The sequence below is a fragment of the Mustela nivalis genome (assembly GCF_964662115.1).
Source record: "Mustela nivalis genome assembly, chromosome: 6".
Classification (NCBI taxonomy): Eukaryota; Metazoa; Chordata; class Mammalia; order Carnivora; family Mustelidae; genus Mustela; species Mustela nivalis.
This window is the reverse complement of record NC_139025.1, coordinates 99,034,075-99,048,953: the sequence shown is the minus strand read 5'-3', so window position 1 is coordinate 99,048,953 and position 14,879 is coordinate 99,034,075. Positions and strand designations below refer to the sequence as shown.

The window sequence follows — 14,879 nt, the reverse complement described above, 5'->3', positions numbered from 1 at the left end:
GAGCAGAGTGAGAATTTACAAATTATGTAGCCATCCATAGTCTTCCTGAAAGATTATACATTTAATTTAGAAACAAATAGTTTCATGAGTTTCTAAAATAGTGTTTTAAATGTATGTGGATATAATACAAATAATGTTATTTTTCCAGACCTTCAGTTCTCAGGGAATAATGGAGTACCTTGGCTTAGTGGATAGAATTTGGTTTGGGGGATGGACTTAACAGCATTTCAGTATATTCTGCTAAGAACCAAAAAATGACTTTTATAAGCAGATAAGTTTGGGAGCTACTGTGTATTACATCTCCCTCTTAGAAAGTTACAGTGCATGTTACCCTAGCTCTGGGATGTAATTGAATTAAGGTAATTGAATTTTTTGAATCAGAATGTCTTAAATTTATTCCACCGCAGAGCCTTTTTTTTTCTTCCCTAAAACCTGCTTAAGCAAATGATTGGCAATATTACGAAGACAACTGTAGGTTGATAGTCATGATTATTGAAACTTTCTGTTGATAGAATTATTTATTTCAATTTGTTTAAATATGCTTATTCATCATGTGGAATATCTAGCTCTAGTAGTTTTTGTTGTTGTTAAGATTAGCAACCTTTTATTGATTGATTGATTAATTGATTAGCAACCTTCTAGATTAGCTATTGAATAAAAATATTGAGTTCATCCTTAATAAAGGAAGTTAAACTTGTTCTTTATTGTTTAGGTTTTGTTTATCAGAAACCAGTTGTCCACAAGAAGATCACTTCCCACCCAATCTTTGTGTGAAAGTGAATACAAAACCTTGCAGCCTTCCGGTAAGTTCTAAAAGCTGTGTTTTAAATGCATTGCCAACATAGTTATCAAATAAGTAATGACAGCTGTTGTCAATCATAGTTTTTCATTAAGAAAACATCTTCATTTTGAACGTATATTCAGGGAACTGTGTAAAACACTTGTAACAGCTATGTATAATTAACAGCTATAACGTTTGCTATGGAGACAAAGTCTAAGACTTGGAGCTGAGTGTGGTAGTTCTAGTTTTATACTGGATTTTGAGAGATAAGAAAAACCTCAGAGGTACTCATGTGAATCCGGAAGCCTGTGGTAGAATAGGGGAAGAATGCTGTGTCTTAGAGAATCAGAGTGCAGACTGTTATTGGTCACCTTTAAAATGTTCCTTATATACTTGCCCAAGAAGCTCTTTATGAATTCATCCTGATTCTTAAGTTGAAGAGATTTGTAACTTTTATTTGCCAGTATTATTTGCAGGCTTACTATAATGAGACTGTAGGGGTGTTCAGAGAAATAATCCTGTAAATGTTGGCTTCTCTAATTTTTAATGAAAATATTCATATTCTAGTATATAGTTTGTGGGGGTTTTTTGTTTGTTTTAGTAATGGAAGTTGAAATGATTATGGAAATAATAAGTGGAAATAAATGATATTTCATCCTTAGGGTTATCTTCCACCTACAAAAAATGGTGTGGAACCAAAGCGACCCAGCCGACCAATCAATATCACCTCACTTGTCCGATTGTCCACAACAGTACCAAACACCATTGTTGTTTCTTGGACTGCAGAAATTGGAAGAGTAAGTAAATTTTATTTCTCCTAGATGTTAGTATCATAAGGAAGGGTTAATCTCCATGGCTACCTGAGCTTCTATGTAAATGATATTGTAAAACAAGTTGCAAAAGGATTTATTTCTGTCTCACAATAAATTTTCAACATGTTCCCATTTTTTAAAATGGGATCATGTGGTATTCATTGTTTTATAACCTGATCCTTTCACTCAGCAGTTTATCATGAACATCTTTTTATGGTATTACGTGTTCATCTGCATGATTTCTAACGGCTGGGTCATATTCCGGTATGAATATGCCATAGTTTAGTCTGTTCCCTGTTGTTGAGCAATTCACTGATTTATTGATTGATTGATTCATTGCTATTTCAAAGACCATCCTAATAGCTATAGCTTTGCATACATACATTATAATTTCCTTAAATTCCCAGAAGTGAAATTCCTGAGTCAAAGGGCATGCATAATTTAAAGAAATGTACACATTTATTCTCTGACTTTCAGTGTTTGTGTGCCCGTTGATCCATACCCTCTCAATACTTTCATCTTCTTTAAAATCTTTACCAAGTTTGGTAGGTAAGTAAAGCACCATGTTGCTTTGATTAGTGCTTCTTTTATTACTGAGATTGTGAGCATATTTTGTCTATTGTGATTTACGTTTTAGAAGTATATCCATAATTTATTTCTTTATTGCTGTTTTTTATATTCTTATTTATGAATTCTTTTTATATTATGATTTAACCTCTTTCACAGATTGCAAATATTTGTTTCCAGTTGTTTGCCTTTTACTTTTATTTATGTAGTTATTCAGTATTTAGAGGACTTAAATTTTTATAGAGCCAGTTTTAACTGTTTTTTTTTTGGTAGTCTTTCCTTCTCAGTCCCAGTCAACCTTAAGTCTGTCTGCCCTTCCCAAGCTTACATAAATATTTGTTTATATTTTCTTTTAGACTTTTGAGGTTTTCTTATTTTGCCTTTAAATAATCCATCGCAAGTTCTGTGTGGTATGAAATGAAAATTTACTTTCGGTTTTTCAGTAGCCAATTGGTCTGATACCATTAACTAAATAAATGCTGATTGAGAAGCTCCCATTACTATATATTTGATTTTTATTTATCCTGTGTGCATTTCTGAATTTTTTTATATTGTTTTTAAATCTTGCATTCTTTTTCTGGGACAATTTTAGAGTGTTATTGATTATTTCAGTTTTATCATGTGAGCTCATGTCTGTTCATTAATTCATTTGAATTTCATTGAATGCTTACTGTATGCCATGCACTGTACCGAATACTGACAGTACCATAGGAAGAAAAGCAAGTCCTTATTCTTTCAGAGCCTGAGATCTGGGGCCAGGTGGTCACACACAAAAAGGTGAACATACTTACTGGAAGGGCGGTGATTTAGAATATTTTAAAAGCTACTTTGAATTAGGGAGAGGTCAGGTAGGGCTTCCCTGAGGAAGTAGTGACTGAGCCAAGAGTTAAGAGGAGGATAGAAGGAAGCAGTTTCAGTGGAAGGTTCAGAGGACACAACCTGCACAAAAGCCCAGTGGCAGGGGTGAGCCTGGTTCTTTACAGGAAACTGAGAGGGAGCCACAGGACTTAGAGCAGAAAGTGGAGAAGAGCCGTGTACAGAATGAAGCCGCAGAGTAAGAAAGGTCCAAGCCATGTGGGCCCTGTGAGGTGCTGCTGCTAATGTTAAGGATAGTCTCTCTCTCTTTTTTAAAGATTATTCATTTATTTGAGAAAGCTCATACTAGGGAGAGAGCACACATATGTGCCCACACGTGTGTGCCCAACCCAGCGGGGAGACAGAGGGAGAGGGAGAAGCAGACTTCCGAGGATCAGGGAGCCCGATGTGGGGCTGGATCCCAGGACCCTGGGATCATAACTGGAGCTGGAGGCAGGTGCTTAACTGACTGAGCCCCCCAGGCACCCGAAAGATAATCTCTTTTTAAGTGAGAATTTTACAGTAGTATATTTCTTTTTACAAAACATCCTTCTTCAGAGTGGTAAGCAGTTTGAATGGAGGCCAAAATCATGCAGCATGGTCACCTCTTAGGAACAAGCTTTTGCTAAAGTATTAGTGGAAGAGAGTGAGTATTAGCCTAGAGCAGTGGCAGTGGGGCTGGAGAGAAGTCGTGGGTCAGTAGGACTGAGTGAGAAATCACAACTAGGGGCCGAGAGAACCCAGAGATGTCAAGGATGATTCTTGGGTTTCTGGCTGGAATGAGAAGGTAAATGATAATATTATTGAGATAGAAGAAACACTAAAAAAGGATTGAGTGTGGGCGTGTTTTTTGTCTTTGTTTTGGAGGAAGGCGTGTTGGAAAACTAGGTGGAGAAAATCATGAGTTCAGTTTGACTTTGAGTTTGAGATGCCTGAGAGACACTCAGAAAAAATGTGAGCTGAGGGTGAGGGAGGCCGTGAGGAGAGCAGAAGAGTAATTACAGAGAGGGAGCTGCATTTCCCTGCATTGCTCCCCAGATCTTTCTGGGAATTGGAACAAAATTGTTTTAAATTAGTATATTAAATTAAGGAGGATTAATTTATTTACAGTATTTAATATTTCCATTCCAGGAGCTATATGTTTCTCCACTTATTCAGAGCCCCTTTTATGTTCCTCTGTCATTTAATAGTTTTTTTCCTTATAAATCTGCCATGATTTTTATTAATTCCTGTATTGATTATTGTTATAATTGCTGTTTTAAGTAATCTTTTTTCTATTATATTTTGAAAAGATGAATCATTATACAAATAATGATAATCTTAGTACTTACGTCATAATTTGTTTTTGTTCTGTTGTGCTGGCTAGAACCTGTTGTGCTGGCTAGAACCTTCAGAACAATGTTAAATAATGGGAGTGTTAGTGGACATGCCCAACTTGTTTCTTATGAAAATGAGAATACCACTAGTACAAGTATTGATGTAATTTTTTTTTGACAGAATTTAATTACATCAACAGTATATGCCTCTATTGCTCTTTTACTGGATATCTTTGTGAGACATGGATTTTGAATTTTATCAGAATCCTTTTTGACATCTATCAAGATTATATTTTTTCCTTTGCCTAATTAATATGTTATGATTAGGTTTTTGAAATCTTTTTACATGTTTTACTTCTAGTGTATCTTGGGGTTTGCCTTTTTGTCTCCCTTATTGAAGACGGTATTGAAAAATGTTTTTAGTTTTGTATTGTTTTTTTTTTTTTACTGTGTGTGAAACATATAGCCTACCAGGATGTTTACAGTGAACTATGGAAGAAGTCTCAAACTGTGGCAGAGGATGGAAATGTGTTGCTGACATACAGCATTAAAGGAGAGAGGAAAGCCTCTCAAATCTCAGAAGGAAGACAGTATGTTCAGTGATTTGAAGGTGATCTACTAGGTTAGATATTTGTATAGACCCCAGTCTACAAGTTGGAGACCTTCTTTTTGAAGTAAAGCATTGAAAGAAAATTGTTCTTTACCAAAACCCAGGAGATAATTTATTAGATTGTTTTTGTCACTACTTTTAATTCAACTTGTAAGGATACTCTGTTAGTTTGTGGAGGATTTCTTATTGTTTGGGGGATTAACTTGCATTTTTAGTTCCACTGAGAAATGTTAAAAATATATCTGCAAAGGAAATAGAAGAGTTAGTGTGTTAGCTAAAGCTAAGGTGGTAATCATGTTACAGTATATAAGTCTGTCAAATGAATATGTTATACTCCATAAACATACACAATGTTATATGTCGATTATGTCTTTTTAAAACTGAGATCTAAAATAATAATAAAAATAATAAATTATATAAAAATAATGTGTGTGTGTGTGTGTGTGTGTATGTGTGTGTTTTAAAAGAAGAGCCAGTATAGTGCTTGAAGGAAATAAGTGAACTATATTGTAACTTATTATCCTACCTCAGGGTAATCATTGCATTTAGCATCTATTAAACTTTCATTGTTTATAGAAGAGTTATTTAGATACTGGTGTAAAGGACACTTCTGAGAGATTATATCTTACTATGGAGAAGATGTCCTGTGAACTTGATAGACAGTTTTGAAGACTTTTGAGAAGGTATTTGACAAAAACATCAGTGTAATGTCATATTTATGAGTAGTTGGAATTAAGTAGTACTTTGAAGGGTTAGGAGAAACATATTATCTACTTAGAAGAGATAGCATGCCACTGTGAAGATTGGTGTTTTTTTGCTGCTGAATCTCTTTCAGGTGATATAAAATTGAATTCCATATTGTCAGTAAAGTGGTATTTGTTAATACCTGACAGACATTCTTTTTGCTGCTGCTACTTCTTTTTTTAATTTGGTTACATGTTTCAACTAGAGTGAACATATCTTTTCACTGAACTTGTAGTTGTGGTTTCTACTTGATCTCTCCTTAAAAAATTATAAAAAGCCTGAGGGGAGTTTCTAGTATTGAAGATTCAAGCTGTCAGTACATAATTTCACAGTGTTAATTAGCATTTCTCCAGTTTCTGTCATATTTGAAACATTAATCAAATAAATAATAAAGGTGAATAAATTTTTCCCCCAAAGGAAGCCTTTTAGTTTTATTTTAGATTGGTGGCTTGTATGCTCTAAAATTTAGGCAATTTTACAGTTCCTTGTAAATTAGCTTTTCTGACACTTCATTTTTTTCTCCAGAAAATATGTAACATATGAACATGGATAGATTTCTGAACTCTAAATGAAAATTTGGCCTTGCAGAGGATACTGTAGAATATTTTCTCTTGTTGTTAAAAGAGGAGAATGTATTTTTGAAAAGTCTGGAATTTGGTTAGGAGGGTCAAAGCCAACAGGGTGTGTTGTAGCAAGAACTGTTGAGAACTTTGCTAGCCTTGGTCATGAAGTCCACTGTTCTGACAGCCCTGTTCTTTCCTCCTGGGTTTTTTGCCAGCTCTGTCACCAAGCAGATGCACAATTGATCATGAGCACATGATGTATCTTTTTGTTATTCCTTTTCATGAACCACTACTTAGAAAAATACTTATCCTGTCTCCTCTAGGCCTTCTGCGAGGTTTAAATTAAGTAGATTGTATATCTTAAGAGTGCTTCAGAAATTATATGTAGCTGTAATCTAAAAGGTGGCAGTAAGTATTTTTTCCTTTAAGTTCTTTCCAAATCTCTTGATCTTCCTCTTGATCCCAACACCAAATAGAAAGTGGCGCTTCTTACTGAGATCTCTCTCCTACCCTTAATAAGCCTCAGCCCTCTTTTCTTCCTCTTATCCAGTCATGTACCCATCACTCCACTTTGGCTTTATCAATGTTTTCTTTGTTCCCTTCTCCTGCTATCATCTCCTCTACCAATCCTCTGTTGGTAATAGATATTCATCTCTTCATTTGCCAAACCAGCAGCTTCTCTTTGAGAATCTTTAATATTCCCTGTTTTGTTTGTGATAATGGCCCATGTAGGGTCTTTTTGAAACTAGTTAGAAGTAAAAAGAGAGATTCAATGGTATGGATTAGGAAGCCAATCTAATTTGTAATTTTTAAATAGCTACTATTTTAGATCTGTTACCTACTAAATATGGTTTATGGTGATTTTTTGACATCTTACTGGCCTTGGTTTATATTTTAGTTTTAACAGTGTTTTTTTATATAGGTGCTTCAAATTGATTAGCTTCAAGCATAGGTAGTCAGGTAATATAGAAGCATGACAGACCTGACTTTATTTCTTGAAAGTTGCAAAATTCTTTTACTTCTCTACACTTCCCTACACTTCCCTTTCCGTGTCCATAAAAGTAGGTTTATGACCACCTCAGCAGCTTTTTGGTTAGGACTAAATTCTTGTTCGTGAAAACACCTGATAATGCCTGGCCACACACAGTAGGTGTTTTAACAAGTATTAGTTTTCTTTCCCTGTCATTGTGGGATTAAAATAGATGTACTATTTACTTATATATGTTGTTTTTCTGCATCTTTTTTTTTTTTTCCAGAACTATTCCATGGCAGTGTATCTTGTAAAACAGTTGTCCTCAACAGTACTTCTTCAGAGGTTACGAGCAAAGGGAATAAGGAATCCGGATCATTCTAGAGCTTTAAGTACGTATAATAAACTTATTTCATTTATGCAGCTGAACTATTTTGGTAAAGGTTAGAGTAGTATATTTTCAATGAAAGAAATTTTTTTCACTGGACCTTGTCATAGGGGATACAAAACACTGAAAACTTGTTTTCTGAATAAAGTAAATCAAAGCTTAGAGGTGGTTTTAATATCTTTGTTATGACCTATATTTTATAGTCTCTATTTTACTGACCTTAAAGGTAACTTCGGTAAGCCAAGAAATGAATATGGAAGAATATTTTATGAAAACATCACAAAATAAATGTTTATGGAATTCTAGGAGACAGGAAGGAAACCTTGGCATGTATTTCATGAGAATTACGTTATATTTAAGGTTTATCCAGGAAGAATGTACATGAGTATGTGATGACTGTATCCCTGCATTAATAAATAGGAAGATAGTGGGATGGTAAAAATAATAACCAAGCAGTTTCTGTTCATCAATTATGTAAGCCTTGGACAAGTCACTGTCTTCTGAGTTTCAGGTTCCTCATATGTAACAAGAGGTTGTTACTACGTGACTTCTAAAGTTCCTCCAAAGTCTGGGCTCATAGTTATGAATAACTAGATGGTTCATAGAGTTACATAGAATTTGAAATGCAGAAAGGTCTGCAGATTAACCATTCTGGCCTCAGTTCTTGGGGATGAAGGCCAGAGGTTAGCAGCCTTTCTCAGGAGGAGAACTAAGTTCTTCTGTTGTTCTCTTCTTTGTGAGAGATAGATTCTTTATGGATGGATTCATGGATGGGGCCGGACACAGGGAAACCAAACTTTTACAGGCAAGGATTAGATAGCTCCTCTTTAAGGATTCTTGATGTGAGTTGATTAATGAAACCAACTCTCAAATTTGTAGTTAGGCACACTCTGATGAAAAGAACTAAAGTAGTAAGGCCAGCTTTCCTCTCACTTTCTTCTGTGGCATAGCTTTTATCTTATTATGCTAACCTGTTTCTGTGCCAGAGTAAAAGACCCCACCACCTCTGACTAGCAGTACACCCTCAATAGGTCATTGAAGGACTTTTCTGCATTAAAAGAACCCTTTTTAAAATGCAAATAATCCTGAGTCAAGAGGAGTACACTTTTGGCTAATGGCCAATGTGTAGACATTCCTCAGAAGACTGGAGACCTAGAATGACAGCACTGGTTTGGGGTCTAGGGGAGAAGAAGCACCAGTGGGTAGGGACAAAGAAGAAAAGGGACAGACATCTGCTTTGAAGGAGAATGCAAGAGAAGGAATTTTTTTTCCACACTTGCTGCAGTCCGTCCCTGGTCATTCACTGGAGAATCTTTATATTTGCCATATAGCTATAGAATCTCATCTAATCAAAGAGTTATGGAATTATGTGAGCTTGTGTAGAAAAAGTAATACCAAGAAATAGGACAGATGAGAATGTTATATTTAATAATAATAATAGTAGTAGTAAGGCAAACCATTTTTCCTCAAGCTGTTCACTCTTCTTCATTTGTAGTTGTAGCACCATCTGGAGGGAGAGTAGGAAGGTGAGCCTAGTATTTTATTTTCTGGAAGGAACCACTGTTAGTCACTATTCAGCAGCAGAAACTTCATAGTTCAAAGGCTGTTTTTTTCATCTCTGATACAGTGTTGGAAGTGAAGAGTAGTAGCAGAGTGGGTGGGATTTTTGTGGCAGTTTATATCTTATCTTACTTATTGGCCTGGAGAACCAATAAAACATTAATTTGGATCCTACTAGTAAGACATTCATTGTAATTGATTTAAAAACAGATTGTATGCCTTTATACTATCTATAAAGAAATAACTTTCTGAGTAAAGTAATTGTGTAATTAAAAGATTGTATAAAACAACTTGACAGAAGAAAACGTTGACAGGTTTTTCCAGTTATTTTTGAAAAATAAGTTTGCCTAAAAGTATATTTACTGTAAGTCCTTCTTAATCTTATTAGTAAATTTTGCTGGCGGAGTTGTATTCATCAAATCATGCACTATTATGTTCTTGAAAGAATAAACAGTAATATTGAGACTTTTCACAAAGACATCTGCTCTGATTCCTTGGATTTCGATTTTTATCTTGTGATTTCTGCCTTTTTGTAGAGTTTGTCCCCTCTATCGCAAAGGCAGGCCTTCACAAATTTTTGGTCATGTTCCTGTCTCCTCTCCTTCTTTCCTGCAGCAGTCACTTTAAACTCTGGCCATAGTTTACTCAAACACTACTCCCCCTCTCTTAGGGTGCTACCCCTGCAAGAAAATTAGGGCTACAAGATGGGAATTCTCTCAGACGCCCATTTCTTCCTTAATCCTAGTGCCGCCATAACTGCTTTTCACCTTATCTACACTTGCACCTATCCTTACTTACTCTCTTCAGTCTCAGAAGGAAATGTCCCTTTTTCTGCTCAGAGTTAATCTTTTATTCATTCATTCTTCTCATTCAAGAAATTATATTAAGAGTCTACAGTGTTCCAGGCACAGGAGAATATAGCATTAAACAAGACACACACCATCTCTGCATCCCTTAGAAGTTCACAGTCTTATGGGAAAGACAGAATTAAGTGATTGAATGAGTCACTAATGAATTACAGTTGTGACATGTGCCTTAAAGAAGAAAGACAGGGAATTCTGGAGGTAACAACAGAAGAACATAGTCCTCTCTGGTGCTGTGAAGTTTAAGACAAGATTAGAAGGGTGAGGAGGAGTTAAGCCCCAAGATGAGAGGGGAATATGCCAAGAGACAGGCCAGTGGAGCTAGAGAAGAGGGAACAAAGAAGAATGATGGCCAGAGAGATAGCCATGGGGTGAGTTCACATAGGTAGATGGTAGATACAGGTAGATACAGTTCATAAAGGTAGATAATAGAAAACCCTGAAAAGATTTTTAAGCAAAGTGATATGATCAGATTTGGGCAATAAGAAGGTTGCTCTGCCAACTGAATTGAAGAGAGGCTGGCCTGATACAATGGGTCCAGTTAGGAACCTGTTGTCCAGGGAAGAGGTGATGGTGTCTTGAACAGATGTAATGGTGATGGTCATAGAGGTTGATGGCTTGAGAATTGGTGAAGGGTAGCAGTGGTGGCGGATTACATGTGGGGAGTGAAGGAAAAGGAGAAGTCAAGGAGCAGTTACATGATAGTGCCATTTGCTGAAATGGAAAACAGTTTGGAAAAGATTGAGATACAGAGGAAAGATCAGAATGTATGTTCACACTAGTATTTGAGATGTCTGAGACATCCAGGTGGAGATGCTCAGAAGCAGTGTTTTAAGACCTCGCTCATTTACCTGCTCTGTCCCTCTATAAATTCTTTCTGTTAGCCTTCCCCATCAGGTCTTTTTCATCCTTTAAAAAATACAAAAACAAGCTATTCTCTACTCTAGATAGAGCTCTGTGCCCCTCCTGTTGTCCTCATCCTACTTTCTTCAAAGAGCGGTCTACACTTGCTATCTACCTCCTCACTGCAACCCATTGTGCTCTTTTAACTCCAGTCTTTCCACTGATGTCACTACTGACAATCTGATTGCCAAATTTAAACTTTCTTTCCAGTTTTCATCTTAGATATTTTTGCTTCATTTTCTACCAACCACTTTCTCCATGAAAGTCCCTTCTCTATTTCTTCTCAATTAGCTGCCTTCAGTGGATTCTCTTGAGGGAAGCATCTTAAATGTCTGTTTTCCTTGGGGTGTCGTCCCTGCTCCACTTTTCTGCATACTTTACCTAGAGATGATCACATCTAGTCTTACAGTTTAAATTAGCATGAACTCTCCCAAACACCTTCATCCCAGACTTTCCTCTGAACTTCAAATATAGATATGTATAGCTAGCTAACTGCCTTAACTGGAACATTCCACTAGTTCCTCAGATTCAATTATTTAAAACTAAACTCAACGAATCCTATCAAACTTCCACCCTAAATATTTCTCAACCATCTTCTCTCTCTACCATTGCTGCCCTCATTTAAGTGCTCATATTCTGCCTTTGTTTAAAAAACCTATTCTAAAATAATATATCCCTCTTCATTCTTGTCCCCTCTTCATATCTCTCTCCTGGTACCAACCTGAGTCATTAATGCAGATCTAATCTTACTATTCCCTTGCAATTCCATAGCTTCTTAACATCGGTGAAGTAGAAACACCCAACTTTGTTAGCATGACAGATGCAGCTTTCCCTGAAGCGGCACCTGCTTACTACTTCGCAGGGTCATCTGTATTTACCCTTCTTCCTATACTTAAATTCCATAAATAACTAAATTCTTTTATGTACTGCTCTGCTCGTGTTGCTGTCTGTGCCTCTGAACTTCCCTCTTCTTTGCCTGACTGCAGTTTTCCTTCCGGTTTCACTTTTTCCAGGAGGCATCTCAGCACCCCTGAAGTGGGGGAGTTAACTTTCAGCTAGCTCCCTGAACACATTTGCATTAGAGCACATTACAGATGATCCCATTGAGTGTCTTTACTCTCATTCCTCTGAGTTCCTCTGGGCAGGAATTTAATCTTATTTATCTTTGGAATTCCTAGTGCACAGTTCCTGGTGCATGGTAGATTTCTGTTTAAGGTAGACTGATCAAAAGAGATGTGGAATAAAAATCTGGCATCTGTGCCTCTGTTTCCTTGCCTATAAAATGAAGTATTGGCCTTAATGTGGTCAGGTGTTTACAGCCTTAAAGTTCTAAAAGGATGACTATAAAATAATCTGATATTAAGGAATGATAGAAATTATTAGAAATATTAGGGAAAAAAAGTAAACAACAAGAAATAGAGCTGTGATGATGGAAGTATCATCCCTTTGCACTGACCCGTGTGGTAGCTACCAGCATCATGTGGCTCTTGAGCTCTGAAATGTGGCCAGTACAACTGAGGAACTGAATTTTAAACTATATTTAATTTTAATTTTAATATAGCCACATGTGACTGACTAGTGGCTAACTCATAGGTCATGACAACAGAGGTTTTTTAAGAGTAAATGTGGCTTGCTATAACTTTATTATAGGACATATAATAAAATACTGTTACTACTGCCCTCATAGTGACACAGGAAAACTTTAATTCCCGGAAGACTTCCCACACATTGGTTGATGTTGCAGGGTAAATATTATGATTTGTCTTTATTTTTTACTCCCTTGCCCACACATCATAAGGATTTGCTTACTTTATTTTTCCTCACTTTCTTGTGATGAAATTTAACATGGTGACTCTCCCCCCTTTCTCTTCTTTTTTTGGGGGGGTGGGTTATGTTTCTTGAAGTTTAGTTTATAGAAGTAAAAATTCATCTTTTTAATTGTATAGTTTGATGAATTTTATAGATGCATGGAATCCTGAACCACTGCCACAATCAAAATACAGAACATCCTTCATCCCAGAAAGTTCCCCTGTGGCCTCTGGCCATTCATCTCATCCCCTTATTCCCAGTTCCATAATCATTGATGTGATTTCTGTCTCTGTAGTTTGTCTTTTCTAAAATGTCTGAAGTTCTGAAGCATGTAGCATTTTATGTTTGGCTCCTTTAACTTAGTAAATGCTTTTGAGGCTTGTCCGTGTAGCTTGTTCTTCTTTAGGACTGAGTAGTTTTCTATTTATCTGTACCATCATTTGTTTATCCATTTATCAATTAGTGGACAGTTAGGTTGTTTCCACTTTTGCATCATCACAAGCAAAGCTGCAAAAATATTTACATTTTGTGTATGGATATTCCAGTTTTGTAGACATATGTTTTTATTTCTCTTGGGTGAAGATTTAGGACTCAGATGGCTGGGTCACATGAAATGTGTATGGAAAACAGATTGGCAGTTTCTTAAAAAATGTATATGCCATTTGTGCATTCTTACCAACGACGTATGGGATTTCCAGTTTTTCTTCATCCTCAGTAGTACTTGGTATTGTCAGGCTGCTTTGATTCTTGGCTGTTCTGGTCAGTGTTTAGAAGTATCTCATTATAGTTTTAACTTGCATTTTCCTAATTACTAATGATATCTTTATAGCTTCTTTGAGGCAGTGTCTGTCCGGATCTTTTCCCCATGTCTTTTTATAGTTTGTACTTTTTGTATACTGTGAAGTCTTTGCCTAACCAAGGTCACAAACATTTTTCTAAAGGTGTTGCTTTTTTCGTTCTTAGATTTAGTTATGCAAATTATTTTTTAGTTATGCAAATTATTTTAAGTTAATTTGTGTATATGATGCAAGGTGAGGTTAGAGATTCATTTTCCTCATATACATACCCAGTTGTTCCAACATTTGCTGAAAAGACTACCTTTTTTGCCATTTAATTACCTTTCAAAAATCATTTGACCATAGATGTAGAATCTTATTTCTGTGATTTTCCATTGACCTATATATCTATTCTTAGGGCAGTGCAACAGTCTTGATTACTACAGCTTGATAGTAAATCTTGAAGTCAGGTAGATTCTTCCAACTTTGTTTCTCAGAATTGTTTTGACTAAATCAACAATTCTAAGTCAGATACATAAAAAGATGATACAGTATGTCAACTATACTTCAGTTAAAATAAGAGATAATCGATAGCAACCAAATAGAGTTTATTCCAAGAATATTAGGTTCATACAATATGACTGAAAATCAATCAGTATAATTCACCTCAGCAAACTAAAAAAAAAAAAAAAAAGAAGAAGAAGAAAGAAAGAAACAAATCATATGATCATCTCAGCATCTCAATAGGTGTGGAAGACACATCTGGTTAAACTTCAGTATCCATTGTGATAAAACTCTTAGCAAAGTGAAGAGAAGGGAACTGTTTCAGCCTTGCCCTTGAGATCTTTTTATTTATACACACACACACACACACACACACACACACACACATTAAAGATTTTATTGACTTATTTGAGAGAGAGATCACAAGTAGGCAGAGAGGCAGGCAGAGAGAGGGGGGAAGCAGGTTCTCTGCTGAGCAGAGAGCCCAGGGCTAGATCCCAGGACCCTGAGACCATGCCCTGAGCCACCCAGGCCTCCCCGCCCTTGAGATCTTAGCCAGCACAATAAGGCAGGGGAACAAAAGCATACAGATTAGAATGGGATGCCTGGGTGGCTCAGTTGGTTAGGCAGCTGCCTTCCGGCTCAGGTCATGATCCCAGCGTCCTGGGATCAAGTCCCACATCGGGCTCCTTGCTCCGCAGGGAACCTGCTTCTCCCTCTGACTCTGCCTTCCACTCTGTCTGCCTGTGCTCGCTCTCGCTCGCTCTCTCTCTGACAAATAAATAAATAAAATCTTAAAAAAAAAAAAGAAATGCATAAATAATTACTGTCTTTGTTCAAAGATGATTTCATTGTCTA

General features: G+C 36.4%; 1 protein-coding gene across 1 annotated transcript in view; it reads left to right on the top strand.

Annotated features, from left to right (window-relative positions):
* Positions 1–14,879, top strand: part of PIAS1 (protein inhibitor of activated STAT 1) — a 123,657-nt gene that overhangs the window by 80,814 nt on the left and 27,964 nt on the right. The window contains exons 5-7 of the mRNA XM_082737000.1: positions 713–803; positions 1,444–1,578; positions 7,505–7,610. Of these exons, the coding sequence (XP_082593126.1) occupies positions 713–803; positions 1,444–1,578; positions 7,505–7,610 (332 nt within the window). The remainder of the gene's footprint in view (positions 1–712; positions 804–1,443; positions 1,579–7,504; positions 7,611–14,879) is intronic.